Raw genomic sequence first — 19,075 nt, 5'->3', positions numbered from 1 at the left:
ATTAAGGACAACACCTAGATACTTAAGAAACTACCCTAAAACTCATTAAATGAGTGCAAAAATTTTCTGGACAGCAAACACAATCGTGAATGTAAATGATTTAAATGAAGATATCCATGCAAAATTAAATAAGCACAATTAAGCAAAAACCTAGGATGATTTCTAGCATGAAAATCCTAAGCTAACCATGTTCTGATTGATTTCTAGCATGAAAATCCTAAGCTAACCATGTTCTGATACCAGATGATGCAGGACTAAAATGTTTAAATGTATGCGATAAGAATTTGCACGATTTATTGACTAAAACAATTATGATTAAAACGGTTAGCAGTTAAAAAGATAAAAGAAAACAAGAGAGGGGTGCCTATGTTTAGGCTAAGCCACTTGCCAAATACTTGAATTATCAAAACAAGTTAGAAATTCAACAACATGCGAAGTAAATAACTTTCAACAAAATCCCTAATCTAACAATAAGATTAGAAGCATAAAAAGCACGCTCAATCCTACGTTTATTAAGCTTAGGCATAAGGTGAAGCACGGCTCCTTGTAACTCGTCACCACCTACAAAGTTAGGGGATTAAGAAGATAATTGAAAAGGGGAAGAAGTTCACCTTTGTGAAAGCCCATAAAGAAGTAGTCAAAATGTTGAAGAAGTTCGTAGTAGCTTCCCTTGAAGGTTTAACTTGAGAGAGAAGTTTCTCCCAAGCGTTGAAGTGTGGAATACGTGAGATGGTACTTTCCGTGAAGGCTCCTATTGAAAGAAAGGAACTTTTCTTGAGAACTCCCAAGGGAATAAGGGGAGGAAGTGGTCGACCATGGATGGGAGAAGATTGAGGAATTTAGGTTCAGATTTTGGGAAATTAAAGTGGAGGAAAAATGCTTCAATCAATCCCCCAATTAATACTTATGAGTGAGAATAATTAAAGAGGAGAGAGGGAGGGTAGGGGCGTCGGGTATGAGAGAGGGGAAGGGATTAATTTACTTCCAATTGGAGAGGCTCCTTATTGGAAATAAATTAAATAGAAGGGGCTTGTGGAAATTTCGTCCAAAAGAGGTGGATGGGAATTATGAAAGGTTTCCAAGAGAGGGTGAGGGGATTTGGAAATAAATCCCAAGGGATTTAGTGAGGGGAGGGGGGGGGGGCATCATTGGCCTAGGAAGGGATTTATGGGGGAGATTTGGATTGCTATTTTAGGATTTAGAGATTAGGAAAGTTGTAATTAAATCCCAATGAATTTGAAATTCAAATAGGATTTAATTTAGGAAACTTTTCTAAATTAGATTTCTTAAATTAGGAAAGAAATTTTCAAATTCAAATTGCTTTGAAATTTGAAATTAAGTCTTTCCAAATTAAGAATAATTATTTATGGAAAGGATTCAAGAGGTGATTTGAATTTGGGAGGGAGGATGAGGGAAGAGGGGCCGACGGTTTGGTGGGCTTGAAGGGGATTTCGGTGGGGTGCTGGAGGGGAGAGGTTAGCCGGTGGTATGGGTGGTGGGAGGGGTTTAGGTGGCGGTGGCGAGTTAACGAAAGGAAGAGGAAAAAGATAAAGTAACGAACCACAAATTCGGTCGTCTCCAAAGTTGGTGGGTGATCCAAATTCCATCTCCTAGGGATCTCACCCCAAGCACTCTCAAGATCTCTCAAGAACTCAAGCAATGGCAAAAGTTTTTTTTTTATCATTCAATCATTGACTTTCAAAGAGAAATATAGGGGCTATAAATAGCCTCGTACATAGGACTCAAAATAAAAAAAGATGACAATGCCCTCAGGGCTTACATACGACCTTCCTTAAGTAAGGGGTAAAAACGAGAAAACAACTGGTACATAAATAATAAAAGACAAATAACATAATAAAAGACAAATATATGAAATGACTCAAAAATACATCGACTCGATCGTGGCCATAGATTGACGGCCACGCCTCTGATATACTTTCCATGCTCCCAATAAATTTCACCCCTTATTTTCTGCATTCCTAAAAGGGACAAAAGAAATGTCTTTCTTTCTTCAATGGAGTAGTTGGGTTATCAGCTCCAGTTTTCCAATTATCTATGGGTAAAAGATCACTCCAAAAGATGACACTGGCCTTTCAAAAGCTTCGCTCATTTAGTAGCACGATAGTGCACAAATAATTTTTCCAAGCATGTGTGTGTGTGTATATATATATCAGAATTCAACTGTGTTCTTTTTTTCCATTTCCCTAAACACAGTAACGGCTAGATGCGTGCATATGTGATATTTGTTCATACATCTATTCATGGTTGTGAATGCATGCAATTGCATGTACGTGCATATGATTACAATATTTAATTTTTTATCCTTTATATTTATATCAGACTTTTTCAGAACTTGCATATAGTGTGTTTCTTATACAAGGATGATTTTGATTAAGGCTGTAATTTCCTTTTTTCTTAAGGTCTTCCTGTCAGTGTCTTTGATTTGCTACTCCTGTGCACACTTGTGTGCGCGCGCATATATACATATATATACATACATACATGTATGTATATATATATATATATATGACCTCAAGATAGGTAGTTGCTCCATTTTTGAAAAATCGGTCATTTTTTAGGCATGAATTCCTGAAAGTACTTGATGCTGTTAGCAGTATGAACATTTCTTTTAGCTGATTTGAGCCTTAGGTGCTACTTTGGTGTTTAGGTGCCTTCTTTTAGTCTTTAATTGGTCAGGAAAATGATAGACTTTTGTGGCCTATGTTGTGGTTGTCCAAGTAAAGCTCAGTTAAGTTTTATTGCAGACAGAAAATGTAATGAAAAGAAAAAATCCAATGCTGCATCTCTTGCACTGATTTTCATAATGAAGCATCCATGAGGAGTGGTGTAGGACTAATCTGTGTCATGTTGTTTCCCTTTTTTTTAACTAATGTCAAGGCTTCAGAGGATTAGACACGTCCAAGTTGTGTTGTATGCTTAAGTTATGTTTTGAATGTATTCTTTAGCTATTTATTCGAAATACTTTAGATCCTGCTGTAAGGAGAAAAATATGTTATCATCAGTCATGAATTGTATTTGTTGTTCTTGTTTCATGCATCAGGCTAAAAAACACTTGGCACTGCTTTGTCTTGGAGAAATCGGAAGAAGGAAAGATTTGAGTGTGCATGCACTAATAGAAACTATAATCATCGAGTCCTTCCAGTCCCCTTTTGAAGAGATAAAGTCTGCGGCTTCTTACGCCCTTGGTAACATAGCTGTGGGAAACCTGTCCAAGTATTTACCATTCATCTTGGACCAAATTGATAACCAACAGAAGAAACAATACCTTTTGCTGCATTCATTAAAGGAGGTGAGTTTTTAGATTTGCCAATCTCCTGAAACTATTTATGATTTCCCACTTTTCCCATTCCTTGCTCACTGAAATTTTCAGGTCATTGCGAGACAATCTTCAGATAAAGCTGGTCAGAACGAGCTTCAGGATTCATATATTGAGAAGATATTGGCTTTGCTTTTTAATCACTGTGAAAGTGAAGAAGAAGGAGTTCGCAATGTGGTAGCTGAGTGTTTGGGCAAGATTGCACTTATTGAACCTAGAAATCTTATTCCTGCTTTAAAGGTATGATTTGGTTGTTTACTTGGAAGATAGTACGGTCATTTGTAATGTGAATATGCAGCTTCTTTCTTGTACTCCTCTAGGTACGCACAAATAGTCCGGCAGCTTTCACTAGAGCGACAGTTGTCATTGCAGTAAAGTATTCCATTGTTGAAAGACCTGAAAAAATTGATGAAATTTTATATCCTGAGATTTCCACATTTCTTATGCTAATTAAAGATAATGATCGAGTAAGCTTCTTACCTTACTCTCAAAATCCATTTGTTACTTTTAGGTTGCTTTATGCTTAGAAAAATTTAAAAATAAGTTCACTTGGCCATGGTTTATTATTATTTTCCTTTGTTTTTCCTACAGCTTGTTAGACGAGCTGCTGTCCTAGCTTTGAGCACTGCTGCACATAACAAGCCAAATCTGATTAAGGGTCTCCTTCCTGAGATGTTACCACTTTTGTATGATCAAACTGTTATTAAGGTGTGGTCTGCTTTGCAATGCGTTCTACAATGCCTAGCATTATTTTCATGCATATGGTGTGCTTTATCTGGATTTTGCAAAATTAGCAAAATTCCTGGTGTGCGTTTGTTTTGTTTAGCCTTAGCTAGCAAAAGTAAGCTGCATTAACTTCTTCTTTCTTTTTATTGGTATATTAAATTCCATTATTTGTTTTTAAATGCAAACATGCATGAGATCTGAGCTTCATGATAAAATCTCATTAACAATTAAATTGTGTGGTTAAATCTCTGTCCTTTATATGACCGCTTTAGGACCATTTAATTAACAGCTGCATTTCAGCTCCTACATTATTTGACTATTTTGCTTGTTTTTGTAATATGTCATGCCTCCAAACTTTTTTAATTATTTATTTGTATGTATAATCTTCCTTGATGATATTGTTACAAAAACTTTTTATCTTTTGTTTCAGCAAGAGTTAATAAGAACAGTGGATCTTGGTCCTTTCAAGTACATTGTTGATGATGGTATTGAGATAAGAAAGGCAGCTTTTGAGTGCGTGGACACGTTACTTGACAGCTGTCTTGATCAAGTGAACCCATCTTCTTTTATAGTTCCTTATCTTATATCTGGTTTGTCGGGTGAGTTTATATATATATTTTTTGGTCACATGTTCCATCGCTTTTATTTGTCCAGACCAAGTTTTTGCTATACAATTTCAATTTTCTTTCCAATGATAGCTGTTGCTAATGAGTTCACGGACCATGGTAATAAGCATTTATCCATGGTCTTTATAGAGAAGCATCTAAATTCGTTTAGATGTGGCTCTGCATCCTATGTAAATCCCTCCCGTTTCTAGCAAGAAACACTTTTTTCCCGTAGATATGAATGCAGCTCTGATGATATTATGCATTATTTATTACTACTTTTGGTTTTATTTCCATGCAAGTTGTATGCTAGAATTTTGTATCCTTCTTATCAAGTTTCCAGAATTGTTGTTTCAGATCTGAATTTTTACTGATATCTTCTATGCTACGTTCAGATCACTATGATGTAAAGATGCCTTGTCATCTCATTTTATCAAAACTTGCAGATAAGTGTCCTGCTGCTGTCCTGGCAGGTTTGTATCTTGAATTTGCAAAACTTAACCATGCAGTTTTTGCGCGCAAGGAATACCTGGTCAAATGATAACTTTCATTGTTTGGCAGTTTTGGATTCATTGGTAGAACCACTTGAAAGGACCATCAAACACAAACCCAAGCTTGATGCTGTGAAGCAAGAAGTAGATCGGAATGAAGATATGATCAGAAGTGCTCTTAGAGCTATTGCATCCCTGAACCGCATAAGGTTACCATACATTTCCAACATTATTTTATTGCCATTAGCCTCATCCAAGATGCTGGTCTAAAAAAGAACTAGTTTCTCCTCACCACTACGTGCCTTTTCACTTGACCTTTTTCTAGTGCATAGTTAAATCTGCACATCTATTTGGAATAAATAGTGAGTTGTTTTGATCTTAAAAGTTACATTTGGAATAAATATCGCTTTAGCATTCACATCAGAATGCTACTGACGTAGTATGTACTACAAGAAAATAGCTTGGTATAATTTGAATCCAAAGAAAGTATAATGATATGATGATGATCAAAGAGACCAAGTGAAAATTCACTAATCAATTGTAAATCTGACATCAATTTGCGCTTGATATCCATGCTGGCATGACCTAAAGAAAAATTTCCAATAATGGTGAAAGAGATTGGTCGACCAAATTTAGAGATCTCAGCATCAATGAAATTAAGCATAGGTTTGTCTTAGGAAAAAGAAGCTTGCTTATGTACATGAGGATCTTTAGCTTGATGAAATATTATTGACAATTGCATGTATATTGAACTTGTCAAACCACCAACCACATTAAACAAAGGAACGAGGTATGAGCAAAAGGCTGAGGAACTTCTGAGATTATCAAAGTGATCGAAGCAGTGGGTGGTGAAGGTGGATTAGAGGGTACCACCGAAATCATAGAAGCTAAAGGCAAAGGAGGTGATTCGATCAACCATAGCAGGGGCGATAGAGGTGGATTAGAGAGACTAGATGGCTGAGTAGAAGTAGATAGTGAATGGAAGGCTGAGATGATCGGCCCAAAAGAGGTGAGAAGATGAGCATAATAGATCTAGAACAAGAAAAAAGATACCATTGATTAGATTGAAGGGTGGAGGTCGGAAAAGTAAACTTGGACCCTTTTTTTATTAATGCAAATATTTGGATGGTTTGTTTATGATGCAGGTCATCATAGGGTCTAGGATTTTCTCTTACAACTAAATAAGAAGATGAATTAGATTGAAGCATGCTTGTAAATTGATTATAAAATATGTACATAAATAATATACAAAATTACACGCATGATCAAATTTTTTGGAATTTACAATAGAAAAACACTGGTTGATTTTATTATTGTGAATTTTGATATGAGTTATAATTAAAAAAATAGAACAGGAATAATATTAGTTTTATAAATAATCAAGATTTAAGCATTATATATGAAATTGCTTCTAATTATTATTATTATTTTTTGTCTACAGTGGATGTGACTGCAGCCTAAAGTTTAAGATACTAATTAACAACATAACAAATTCACCAGCACTTGCTGAGAAGTACAATTCGGTGCGGTCCGAGTGACCGAACGAGTCAAATATAGTACATTAAATATGCTGCAAGTCTGCTTTTCCCTCAGTTTTAGCTGATGATGAGGAGTTATAGCTATTCAATGAAGGATCTTTATTTCCAGAATTTATATATTTGAAAGATCTGATTGAGTGTTTTTCTCTTTTTTAATTGTTTTGGGTAGAGGTAGCCTTTCTGGTTGCTTAGTTGGCAACGGATATATTTCCTTTGAAGATCAAACTGTAAAATCATCTCGTACAAAAGGTATGAAGGTCAAATTCGTTTCATAAGAGCATGTATTTTCGAATTCATGTTAATAGATGCCTGCTATAATATCAATTTTTTTTCTTTTTATGATGAATAATAAACTATAAAATATATTATTCAAAATTTAGATTTTGAAGAAATAATCTGGACCTTTTATCACGTCGATTGTGCATCAATTTTCCTTTCTTGCTGTTATTTTTTTGGAGCTCTTGTCCAATAGTAGCCTGTTCATTTTTCTGCTGTCTGTCATATTGTTAATGTTTTCTGACGCGTTTACGCGAATCGTTTTCCTTTTATCTGTTTGGTGATCATAGACAAGTTTTGCAATTTATTTGTTGCTTATCTCTAGACAAAGTTGTATAATATTAGGTTTTTTGTTTTTGTTCATATTCCATTTTTCTTCAATAATTTTAGGAAGCAGCATTCCAAGAAATATATATATAGAACATTACGGTTTAAGTTTTCAGCATTAGAAGCGTAGGAATAATAAGATTATATTAGTATGCACGCTATTTTTGAAAATTATTATTATTTTTAATTTTAATGTAGAAATAGGTATTATCACTCCCATCAGTTCTTTAATAACAATAGGGCTCGTTGCAAATCGGATTGTTTTATGAGATAATTTCTTCTTTAAAATAAAAAAGAAAATTATAAGTTAAAAAAGATGCAAAGCGTATGCACGGCAAACGGACGTGCTCGGACATCCAATAAAAATATGTCATGTCATCTACACTTTTTACTATACTTTGATTGTATTTTACTTGCGCTTTTGACGTGCTTAATTTAAAATAATATTTTATTAATATCCGAACCTATCTTCTGCATCCGGTGACTGGATGCAATAATTTGCTCGTATGCACAACCTCTCGGATTTTAAATGGTTTCCATTGTCGTTTTCAAATTCAGTTTGATAAAATTGCGGCATGAAAAAATTTAGAGAAAAAACGACCATATAATTGATCAAAAGCTTTTAGTTTACACATCTAAAACAAATATATTGAAGAAAAAAAAACTGGCTAATAAACATATTTGCAAATAGTTCGGGATGACGAGATTATTCAAATTAATAAATCTTTATAAATAACGACAAAAAAATTATGATACTTGCATAAATAATCAAGTTTTTTTTAGCGTTAAAGTCAAAAATAAAATAGCAATCTAACTGAATCACTTTAAAGCCTATTCAATATAATCTTTCGAGCTTTTCTTTGAAGCGTACATAACCAGTAAGTACCCCTCCTTAACTGAACCTATTTAGCTCTTTGAGCTTCAGTGGATAATAAACTGAATGAATTGCTCACCATTAATTTAACAAACACAGCAGAATATGATTCAAACAGCTTTACCAAATTGGTGAAACTTTTAGGAAATCTGGCAAAGGAAACGGACCGAGAAAAACCTGATAGGCAGGAAATTCGGAGCAGAATTCTAATATTTCAAAACAAAGCCTCTGCACCTACTGAGATCGTATATACATACCCCAGCATCAAAGGCAAGGCAATATAAATGATGAAAAGATTTCAAAAAAAAAAATCTGGCATTTGCCAAAGCCTTAGTAGTAGACTGTGATTGCTACCTCCACACAATATTTGCCAACTTCACATCAAAGTTTAATTTGGCTAGATGAATGATAACAAGTCATGCTCGGCATTGTTGAAGCCACCAACAGTTTGCATTGTTCTTCAAAGGAGAGCCAACACACGCTGTAATAAACCAGAGATTGTTAACAGGAGAACCTCAATCAACAAGGGCCTTTAACAAATTAAGTACAGCAAATAATTGATGGCAAGTCTCAATGTGATTTGTCGCAAAATAACATTCCAAAATAAAGACTATAACTTTATTAGAATTGTTTGGTGTGCATATTCAAATCAAAGATGCGTTAGTCAAAAGGCATTAGGACCCAAAGCTTTTGCAGAAAATGGAAGTTGAAAAAAAAGTTAGAAAATCCTCATCTATAGTTAGTCAGGATGAATTGTATATTTATAGATGTTTTTTGGGATGAGTACACATTTTAAACAAATTCAATAATTAAAAACTCATCCAAATTAAAAAATAATTAGAATATTCCAACCCCAATTTTCTCCAATGAAATTGGTAGGTACTACGGGTGCAAATGAGCCAAGCCAGCACGAGCTCAACTCTTTAATGAACTCGCAAGTTGAGCTTATTGAGTTTTCGAGCTCGTTTGATTATCGAGCTTAAGTTCAACCGAGATAATGCTCGGCTTGATTACTCTTTAAGCGGCTCAAATGCCAAGGAGAAATTGTGGGCTCGAACGTGGAAGGCAGAACTACGAGGTCGGGCTCGGATGCGAAAGGCAAAACCTCGGGGGCGGGCTCGGACGCGAAAGGAAGAACCACGGGAGCAGGCTCAGATACGAAAGTCTGAAGCATAAGCAGGCCGCAAATGCGAAATCGATACGCCTCACGAGCTGGCTCACGAGCCAACATCCACTGTTGCAAGCCGAGCTCGAGCTTGCCTTTTGAGCTCGACTCGAGTTCAAGCTTGGGATTTGGCTCGCAAGTCGAGCTCGAGTCTGGCATGACTCGAATTCAACTTGACTCGTTTGCGCCTCTAGTTGATACACAAACTCAATATTGGCTATGAACTTTCTCATTTGTTTAATCGATAGAGACAAATATTGATTGATAATTCTACCAGTCAACAAAGTAAATATTACATCGACATTTTCTTTGGTTTTTTCAATTCCCTACAAATTGCAGATTCAATTATGTCTTGCATTTTGGGATGGGGATTGACGTATCGTCTGCTTTTTTTTTTTTTTTAAATCTATAAATTGATAAAGGATTTGTCATCATAAACTAAGTATGAGATAAGAAAAAAGGCATTCCACCATGCTCTGTTTTAGAAAAATGAATTGATGGTTGGTGTAATTCCTTCTAGTCTTCTTCTAGTACAATTAGCGATTGTATATTTTTTAGAAAAATTACCTAATTGTACAAATGTGAGGTATGATTCTTATATTTGATAATATTTTATATTTTTTACTTATGTTATCTAATTTCTAGTAATTGGCTTGATTGCATGATTGAATTTTATTAAATTGATATGATTAATTTAATTGAGTTGGAAATAGTGGGGTGGCGGAGGTATTACCAAATTTTTGCGAGAGAGCATGTCATACCAACTTTTATCGAGAGAGAGCATGTCATACCAACTTTTACTGAATAATTCAACAGCGCAAAAGCATGAACACTTGAGGTACAGAGGTACTGGATATGACCAACATGAGCTCAAAGACATGTGAACATTTGTTATCCCCGAGTTTATAATGCAGTGCATCATCGGACCACCAATTCCTCACTTCACTAATACGCATCTTTGAATTATCAAGACATGACGACAAATGTTGAACTTTTATAAGATCCAAATCCATAAACAATAAAACAAACTACACTACATGTCAGGCTTTAGAATCATCATATATTAAAAAATCTCTGCAGCCAAATAGAAAGCTGACATAACTAACTCAAGACTATGTTGAAAACATGGTATGACAAAAATAATACAAACATGCATGATATTTTCATGATTAGAATGATCTTAAGTATTTAGATAATGTGAATCTATGAGTTAACAGACAAAGCTTACCAAGTATAAGAGGAAAAATATATTAGAAAATCTCATAGAAAACCAAAACAAAATCTAATTCAGAGGCTGTATAGTTGATAAAATTAGCAGAGTAAACAAAAGGATTCATAAAGTCAATTGTTCATACCTTGGACAAAACACAAATTAGAGTAGAAAGACTTTGTCATATCTTCGTTGACATCATAAATTTTGATTTCTTCTCAGCGGGCTTAAGGATTTGAAAGGAACACATTAGGGTTTCATCAACACTCATCATTGCCCCAGCATTATCAAATTCACCACAATAATTTGGTGCTGAGAATACTGTGACAAGCTGTCTATCAGCAAAAAATTCATAACCATCTTCAACAACCTGCAATTTGAAATTAGCTGGATAAAAAGGCAAACAAATGAAGCTTAAAATCTAAACACAAGGTTCTTACCTGATGTGCCCGACAAACAAGGTCCAAGTCATGCTTAACTAGAAATTCAGAAACTTTATCAGCACCAAAAGTATATGAAACCCCCCTATCATTCATTCCCCAACCTTGAACTTCTCTACCAGGATCTGACCAAAGTAGGTCACAGAGTAAACCAGTGTCTGGAACATCAGTTGGACGACTAACACTCTTGATCTGATCCAAGTTAGTTAAATCAGGAGAGAGACCACCATGCATGCACAATATTTTGTCATCTATAAGAGCGGCTACAGGGAGGCAATTGAAGCAATCAGTAAAGACCTTCCATAGGCGCACATTGAATCGGCGCTTACATTCATCATAAAATCCATATATTCTATTTATAGAGGCACATTCATGATTTCCTCGGAGAAGAAAAAAGTTTTCTGGGTATTTGATTTTATAAGCAAGAAGAAGACATATAGTTTCTAAGCTTTGCTTCCCTCGGTCCACATAATCACCTAAAAACAAATAATTGGCCTCAGGTGGAAAGCCTCCATACTCAAAAAGCCTCAAAAGATCACTATACTGCCCATGTATATCACCTGAAAATTGTACAAACACACATCAGATGGTAGTACTAATAACAATATATATTAGAATATAAAGTTAATTCATAAGCTCCAAACTAAAGACATGAGATTTATAGTTAATTGAAAACCAATTTTCAACATTGCTTTAGAGAAAACTATATTGTATTTTTAAGTCCTACATCTCCTCTTTCTCTGCTTATAAATGTGCTCTTACCTGGCGTGTGTTAACCACACAATCTCTTTTTTCCATCTTCTGGGACATTACGTATACTTCTTTTTCAAAAATTGGGAACAACAACACTGCTTATTGGTGGAAAGCTCTTAAGCCTACTTGGGAAAAAATGAGGCAGGATTAGCATTTTAAAGTTTGGCACAGGCGTAACTATTCATTTATTTGGGATCTATGGATAAATGCCAAGTCGTTGGCTGATTTAGAGGACTACTCCTCTATCATTCACTTGCTGAAGTAGGATGATTTTGATTTCATAGCTAATGGGGATTGGAACATTCCTACATTCTTCGCTCTTTACGCCAAGATAGCTATCTATTCTATCCCCATAATCTCTGATGGTAATCCTTCTATTTTGTGGAGCCAGAAAACTAATCCAAGATTAAATCATTTATTCTTTCACTTTATACAAGCCACCAGCCTCCTTCTTGAGCTAAGCAATACTATTGTATTAATTAAGTTTAACATCCCAGTGATGCCTACTTTTGTCCTCTATCACTCTTCTTTTAAAAATGTAAGGCACCTCTTCCTCAAATGTTATTTCTCCTTTCAGGTCATCTCTAGCATTGTACCCTCATGCTCTTCATTTCTGTTGCGGCCTAATTTGTGTCAAATGCTGGATATATTCTGGGCTATGATCACTTACTTGAGGATGTTAAGAATGGATACCTATTGCTTGTTTTTGCCTCTATTTACTTCATTTGGAAGGAACAAAACCTCTTTCCATTATGGTTGAGCAACTTGGTCAGATTCAAGAAAACACTCTCATACAAGTTCAACTTGTTTACACCCCTTTCTATATAGTATCACAAACAAAGGGTGCGATAGGCCTCAAATTCAAGACCTCCAAATTTAACACACAATTTGTAATAACAAAAGAAGAATATGATCTCGTAACAACAAAAAATCTTTTTTTTACATATAAGAAGAGAGATTTTCTTTTTACAAAGACTGTAAGTTGGTTCTAAAAGAAAAATTGATTGCACAATATAGACTAATAGTTATAAATACATATCTAAGAAATATAAAGAAAATGACCAAAATAAATAATTAGAATTTGAAAAGATGAAAACTTATTCAGGAAATGTTGCTGAGGAAGACAATCTAAAATTCTTTATTTGAGTCAAAGCTAATATGGAATTAGATAGTTCTATTGATGCAAGATGAGTTGAGGCTTTTATTTTCTAATGCAAATCGAATGATATAATATTGTAGATCACACAAAGAAAATTATGATTTGCGGATCAAATATCATTAAATACATTGAAAAAAAAAACTCAACATTAGGCGTGACTACAAAGTACAAGAATTAAAACTCACCAAGAAATATTATAATCATCGAATAAATCCAAAGATCTCAACAAGAAATTTGAACAACAAAATTACCGAGCAATTAAAATTTTCAAATAAAATTAAAATTCCAATTGCATCAAGTTTGAATAAAATAAAAAACTTCAGCACGCTAATAACAAGATATTTCAAAGAGTTTAAACAAAGGAAAGAGTTCACCAAAAACAAATCAGGCTCATGAAGGTACAAGGAGATGACTTCCTTCGAATTAGGTAGTCATACTAGTGTTGAACTCGAAGGAATCACACACCTAATATATACATACTATTAATAGTTTATTACATCAAAAGCTAGCTTTACATGGCTCAAGTATTTATAAGCATCTAATTCAAATTTGGCCACTGCTCATTGATTTGATTTAAATTCTAAAATTTAGAGAACTACACAGGTTAAATCCAATAATTCCAAAACAAAATCTATTGCCCTAAATTCATATTGATGGAACATTGCCCCAAAAATTAACGGAATTCAAGATATAAGTATACTTCATTTTGTAACACAAGGCTCTATTTTTGCTATTAAGATAATTCAAACTTGATCCAAAGAGTATTCAAAGGAATAAGCATTGCCCAAAAACTTTTATGAAGCATTGCCGGCTACATCCAAGAAACCATTTAATATTGCAAGAAATGATAAGGACAGTATAAATCAATTATAGGATTCAAAATTTAAAAAAATGACATAGAAACCATCATTAATCAACAAAAATTGAATAATCTGACAACATAACCAAATAAACTGAACCCTAATCAGAAGCAAACAAAAATATAGAATTATCATAATAAAAAAATCCCATTTGTTTACCACCTCGAAAAAAAGAAAAAAATTATTTGAATCCAACAAAGGCCACGCAAGATTGCGCCTAGCTCCCCCAATTGATTATTTTCTATCACATTTCTCTCATTTGTGCGCTCTACTCTCCTAGCAAACCAATCTAAATCCACGCTCCTCTCCATTCTCTTCCTCATCTTTTCCATACTTGTGCCTCTTAGACTTCCTTACAACTCCCTTCCCTATGCTTTCACATACTAATGGCTCCTACACACCCTTTCTCATGCACACTCATATTTTTATTATGCCTGTCCCACTACATCAATCACTTGTGTGACTTCTTCTCCCCAAGGATACAACTCACTCATGTGCTCATCCTAGGTCACCCTATTTCAGCTCACACGCCAACATCTTTCAATGCGTAATGAGCCCAAGCATACCCGCTCCTAGCATGTCTATTAACCTAACACCCACAAAAGCCCTCTAACCATCACCAACAATGTCCATGGGTGTGCTATCCATTCATTTCTTCTCAACAAACATGCTCTTCGTCTCTCCCATTAATACCCTTATTTCCTATAGACAAGATCTCCCACATTTGAAATTTAATAAAGTTAAGCTTGTTGTTGTTCTCCCTCGACAATGCCATTGCACACAAATTGGTAGACCAAAATTCTGAGGAATATATGATATCAATCCAATTAGTTTGAAGGTTTGTTGATATTTGATCTGGCTAATTTGAAAGGCCGTTTATATTTGATCTAGTTAGTTTAAAGGGACATCAATCTCCAATCCAATTAGTTTGAAGGATTGTTGATCTTTAATCTGATTAGTTTGAAGATCGCACCAATGATTTCTAATCGGACCAAAATTTTGAATACCTTAACGTCGTTGATATTTGGACATTTGAAAGCGGCTGTACCCTGGAGCATGCTTTTTGCTGATGATATTCTTCTTCTTTATAAGACTAGAGAGGGAGTTGAAATAAAACTTGAATTATGGCGGTCAACCTAAGAGTAAAGGTTTTCGTTTTAGCAGATCTAAAACCGAATACATGGAGTATAATTTTAATAGTAATAGATCTAGTGGGAGGCTTGTGACGTTGGGCGATCAAGTCATTAAAAAGAGTACACATTTTAGATATCTCAGGTGTATTGTTCAAAGTGATGTTGAAATAGATAGGAAAATTATTAGCATAATTCAAGTTGGATGGTTGTAGTGGAGGAATGCATCGGGCCTATTATTTGATAGAAAGGTCCCCTCAAACTTAGTGAAAATTCTATAAGACGGTGGTGAGACCTGTAATGCTTTATAACGCAGAATGTTGGTCATTAAAAGAGAAGTATAAAATTAAGTTAAATGTTGTAGAGATGAGGCTGCTCAAGTGGATGAGATTTTTTACAATTAGAGACAAAAAGCGAAATGAATATATGCATGTGGAGAAGCTCGAGTGGCAGAAAATATTAGAGAGAGTCGCCTTGGATGGTTTGGTCACAGAAAATGTCGGCCTTTTGATGACCCAATTAGGAGGGTAGATGTATGAGATTTGGCCTATGTTAAGAAAGGTAGAGGTAGACCTAAAAAAACTTGGTTAGAAAGTGCTAGAAATGACTTTTATTTATTAGATTTGAATGAGAATTTGATTCTTAACATGACACAATAGAGAAATAGGATTCATGTTGCCGAACTCACGTAGTGAGATAAAGACTTGATAATGTTCTTGTAGTTGTAGTGTCGTTGATCTTTAATTTGAAAGGGGCTCGAAGACCTTCAAGCCATTGATCTTTGATCCAGCCTAAGTTTTGCCTCCTTTCATTAATAATTGATCTAAATTGAAGAAGATAAATGCGTGCTTTTGATGGCTACTTATACAAAACCTAGTGATAGCTTTGATATCAACATGGTGTGGTGGGTATGACTATCATGTGGCCTAAACCTTGTCGACATACTAAAGACCCCTAAACTAAGGTTGATGATTATCATAATTGAAACCACTAGCAAGAAGGAAAATTCATTGTTGGAATGGTTAGCCTAGTACTTACATTGAAGGATTTAAAATGAAAGGAATATAAATCAAAAAATTTGAAGGACCATTAACCCTATATCCAATTAATATAATGATAATGTCATTGATATTCAATTTGACTAAAACTTTAAATCCTTCACATCGTTGAATTTTGATCCAGTTGACGCTTAAAAAACTGCTATTGATCTTAGAACTCAAAAGAGTTTTGCCTCGTTTTGTTGATCTTTAATCAAGTTTAAAAAAATGAATGCTTGCCTTCAGCAACCATGCTTAACCAATATTCAATGATAACTTTGTTTTCATTAGATAGTGATAGGTATGATTGTCTTGCAGCTTCAATATTGTTAATATACACACATCTAACTGGAGGAAGACAAGTTGATGTCATCATCATTGAAACCAACATTGAGAACGGATGTATGTAAATAGGTTATGTTTGTCCTATAGTACATCAATTACTAAGAAAAAAAAAGGTTACATTTGTCCATGACTAACATTTGAGACCTAAGAAATTTATATATATATATATATATGAATTACAAGATCCATTGTTATTTTTAAGATATTTGAATTTCATAGATGTTAGTCATGAAATTTAGCACCCAAGTACCCTAATGGACCTCGCTAATAGCAATAAATAATGCATTAACATCAATTGTGTGTTGTCAAGTTGATAATCTTGCCACTAAATCAAAAGTATGTCAACACACTTAGGCTCTCAAATGATAATAAACCAACGTGGGTTCCAATAACCACAAAGAAAGCAAACAATCCTAAAACTAATTTAGCCATGTCCTCAAAATTATGGTGTCAACTAATTGACTAGACAAATTGGTTAAAGACCCGAATTTAATTATATTAATTCTCGATTGATCCAAGAGTCATGATGAGGCTCTCAATATACATGTTAAAAATATCATAGCATTACAACAACAACAACAACAACATCAAGCCTTGTCCCACTACGTGGGGTCAACTACATGAATCTGTTTTCTCCAATGTATCCTGTTAAAAGTCAAATTCTCATTTACATCTAATAAAGAAAGATCAATTCTAATATTTTCTAACCAAGTCTTTTTAGGTCTACCTCTACCTTTCTTAACATAAGTCAAATTTAATACATCTATTTTCCTAACCGGGTCATCAGAAGACTGCCGTTTTATGTGACCAAACCATCTAAGGCGACTCTCTCTAATCTTATCTTCCACTGGAGCTACTCCAACCTTTTCACATATATGCTCATTTTGTATCTTATCTCTAAGGGTAAAGCCACTCATCCACCTGAGCATCCTCATCTCTGCAACACTTAACTTAGTATTATGATTCTCTTTTAATGGCCAACATTCGACACCATAAAGCATTGTAAGTCTCACCACCATCTTATAGAATTATCCCTAAGTTTGGAACTTTTATTTGGTCCGGTGAACGTACGCAACACTACGTTCAGCCGCCAGTAGAATCGCGCCACGCGTTTTCATTATTTACCGCGCGCCCCGACAACCCGACCCGGAACGGACCCAAGATTGCTCAGTATTGCTCGATATTGCTAGGTATTGGTCGATTTTGCTCGGCAATAACCAATACCGAGCAAATATCGAGCAATAACGAGCAAATACTGAGTTGTACCGAGTTGTACCAAGTTTTTTCTAGCAATACCGAGCAAATAACTAGCAATACCGAGCAATACCGAGCAAATCCCTAGCAATCCCGAGCAAATCCCGGCAAATACCGAGTTGTACCGAGTCGTATCGAGTCGTAGAAAAACTCGGTACAACTCGGTATTTGCATGGTATTGGCATTCACAGAGCGGTATTTCTCATTTTTGCAAAGCAATACCGAGCAAATACTGAGCAATACCGAGAAAATCGCGAACATACCATTCCTGGGTTCTGGTTCGGGTCAAGTCATCGGGCCGCGCGGTAAAGAGTAAGAGCACGTGGCGACATGTTATTGGCGGCCGAACGTAGCTCTACATCCGGTAAGAGGACGTAATAATTGTTCTTAAGTTTGAGGGGGTACTTTTCTATCACACAACAAGCCCAATGCATTCCTCTACTTCAACCATCCAACTTGAATTTTGCTTATAATATCCCCATCTATTTCACCATCACTTTGAACAATAGATCCAAGATATCTGAAATGTATACTCTTATTAATGACTTAATCGCCCAAAGTCACAATCCCCTCACTAGGTCTATTACTACTAAAATTATATTCTATATATTCAATTTTAGATCTACTCAAGCGAAAACCTTTAGACTCTAACGTTGACCTCCATAATTCAAATTTACCTTCAACTCCCTCTCTAGTCTTATCAACAAGAAGAATAATATCAGCAAAAAGCATACACCAAGGTACATCCTCTTGCAAATGTCTAGTGAGAACATCCATGACTAAAGTAAAAAGATATGGGCTTAAGGCTGATCCTTGGTGTAATCCCACCGAAATAGGAAAATACTTGATGTGAAACGTACTTGCAAGGATGATTAACTTAGGGAGTTTGCACGCTTAATGTTAGAAGCCATAATAATCATATCTTCACAATGAATGCTCTAACGACAAAAGAAAGCACTATGAGCGGTAAAATAAGCTTAGGCCGAATCACGCGCGTAAAAGCTAAGATCATAAAACAATCACGTTAATCTGATGTTGCATACATGGATGATTTTCAACAAGAGATCCCTAGATTAACAATAAGATTAGCCACAATGCAAAGATCCCTCACTTCACTCTCTAGCTTACTAAGTTTTTTTAGCGGAGAATAATTAACATGATCTTCATGGATCCAAAATAACCATAAGAGAGAAGTGGACTAGGAAAATAAGAGATTTGGAGGGAGAGTTTACCTAATGGGAAGACAAAAAAGACCTCTTAATTGCTGTTGGAAAGCAGCCGACTCTTCTCTGGTGCACTGGACAACCTAATACTTTGCTGAAATGTTCTGGATTGCAAGCCAAAATCTCTGGACAGCACCCACGGAAGTTTGGACAGCAGGTTTTGGGTCTTGGGAGTTCTGGACAGCAACTCGTAGGCTTATGGATAGTAGCATTCAAGTTTCCAATACTTAGGATAGCATATGGCACCTGTCCAAGAATCTGGACAGCAAACTGGGCTGGTTCTTTGGGCCGTAAGCAGAGATCTTTGGTCAGCTGGACAGCAACT

At 35.3% G+C, this 19,075-nt stretch overlaps 2 protein-coding genes across 7 annotated transcripts in view; one reads left to right on the top strand and one right to left on the bottom strand.

Annotated features, from left to right (window-relative positions):
- Nucleotides 1-7,036, top strand: part of LOC110103544 (cullin-associated NEDD8-dissociated protein 1) — an 80,307-nt gene extending 73,271 nt beyond the window's left edge. For all 4 annotated transcript variants that reach the window (XM_028699811.1, XM_020832312.2, XM_028699812.1 and 1 more), the window contains 8 exons: nucleotides 3,062-3,310; nucleotides 3,392-3,577; nucleotides 3,658-3,804; nucleotides 3,929-4,045; nucleotides 4,494-4,662; nucleotides 5,064-5,141; nucleotides 5,230-5,368; nucleotides 6,601-7,036. In XM_028699811.1, the coding sequence (XP_028555644.1) occupies nucleotides 3,062-3,310; nucleotides 3,392-3,577; nucleotides 3,658-3,804; nucleotides 3,929-4,045; nucleotides 4,494-4,662; nucleotides 5,064-5,141; nucleotides 5,230-5,368; nucleotides 6,601-6,697 (1,182 nt within the window). In that variant the 3' untranslated portion in view covers nucleotides 6,698-7,036. The remainder of the gene's footprint in view (nucleotides 1-3,061; nucleotides 3,311-3,391; nucleotides 3,578-3,657; nucleotides 3,805-3,928; nucleotides 4,046-4,493; nucleotides 4,663-5,063; nucleotides 5,142-5,229; nucleotides 5,369-6,600) is intronic.
- A 1,193-nt stretch (nucleotides 7,037-8,229) lies between these two features.
- The window catches only part of LOC110103560 (serine/threonine-protein phosphatase PP1), an 18,109-nt gene continuing 7,263 nt past the window's right edge, over nucleotides 8,230-19,075 (bottom strand). For all 3 annotated transcript variants that reach the window (XM_020832334.2, XM_020832350.2, XM_020832343.2), the window contains exons 3-5: nucleotides 10,990-11,549; nucleotides 10,695-10,919; nucleotides 8,230-8,655 (exon numbers count right to left, since the gene is read on the bottom strand). In XM_020832334.2, coding sequence (XP_020687993.1) covers nucleotides 10,731-10,919; nucleotides 10,990-11,549 — 749 coding nt within the window. In that variant the 3' untranslated portion in view covers nucleotides 8,230-8,655; nucleotides 10,695-10,730. The remainder of the gene's footprint in view (nucleotides 8,656-10,694; nucleotides 10,920-10,989; nucleotides 11,550-19,075) is intronic.

The sequence above is a fragment of the Dendrobium catenatum genome, unplaced genomic scaffold, assembly GCF_001605985.2.
Source record: "Dendrobium catenatum unplaced genomic scaffold, ASM160598v2 fragScaff_scaffold_1395, whole genome shotgun sequence".
Classification (NCBI taxonomy): Eukaryota; Viridiplantae; Streptophyta; class Magnoliopsida; order Asparagales; family Orchidaceae; genus Dendrobium; species Dendrobium catenatum.
This window is presented reverse-complemented; position numbering and strand designations above follow the sequence as displayed.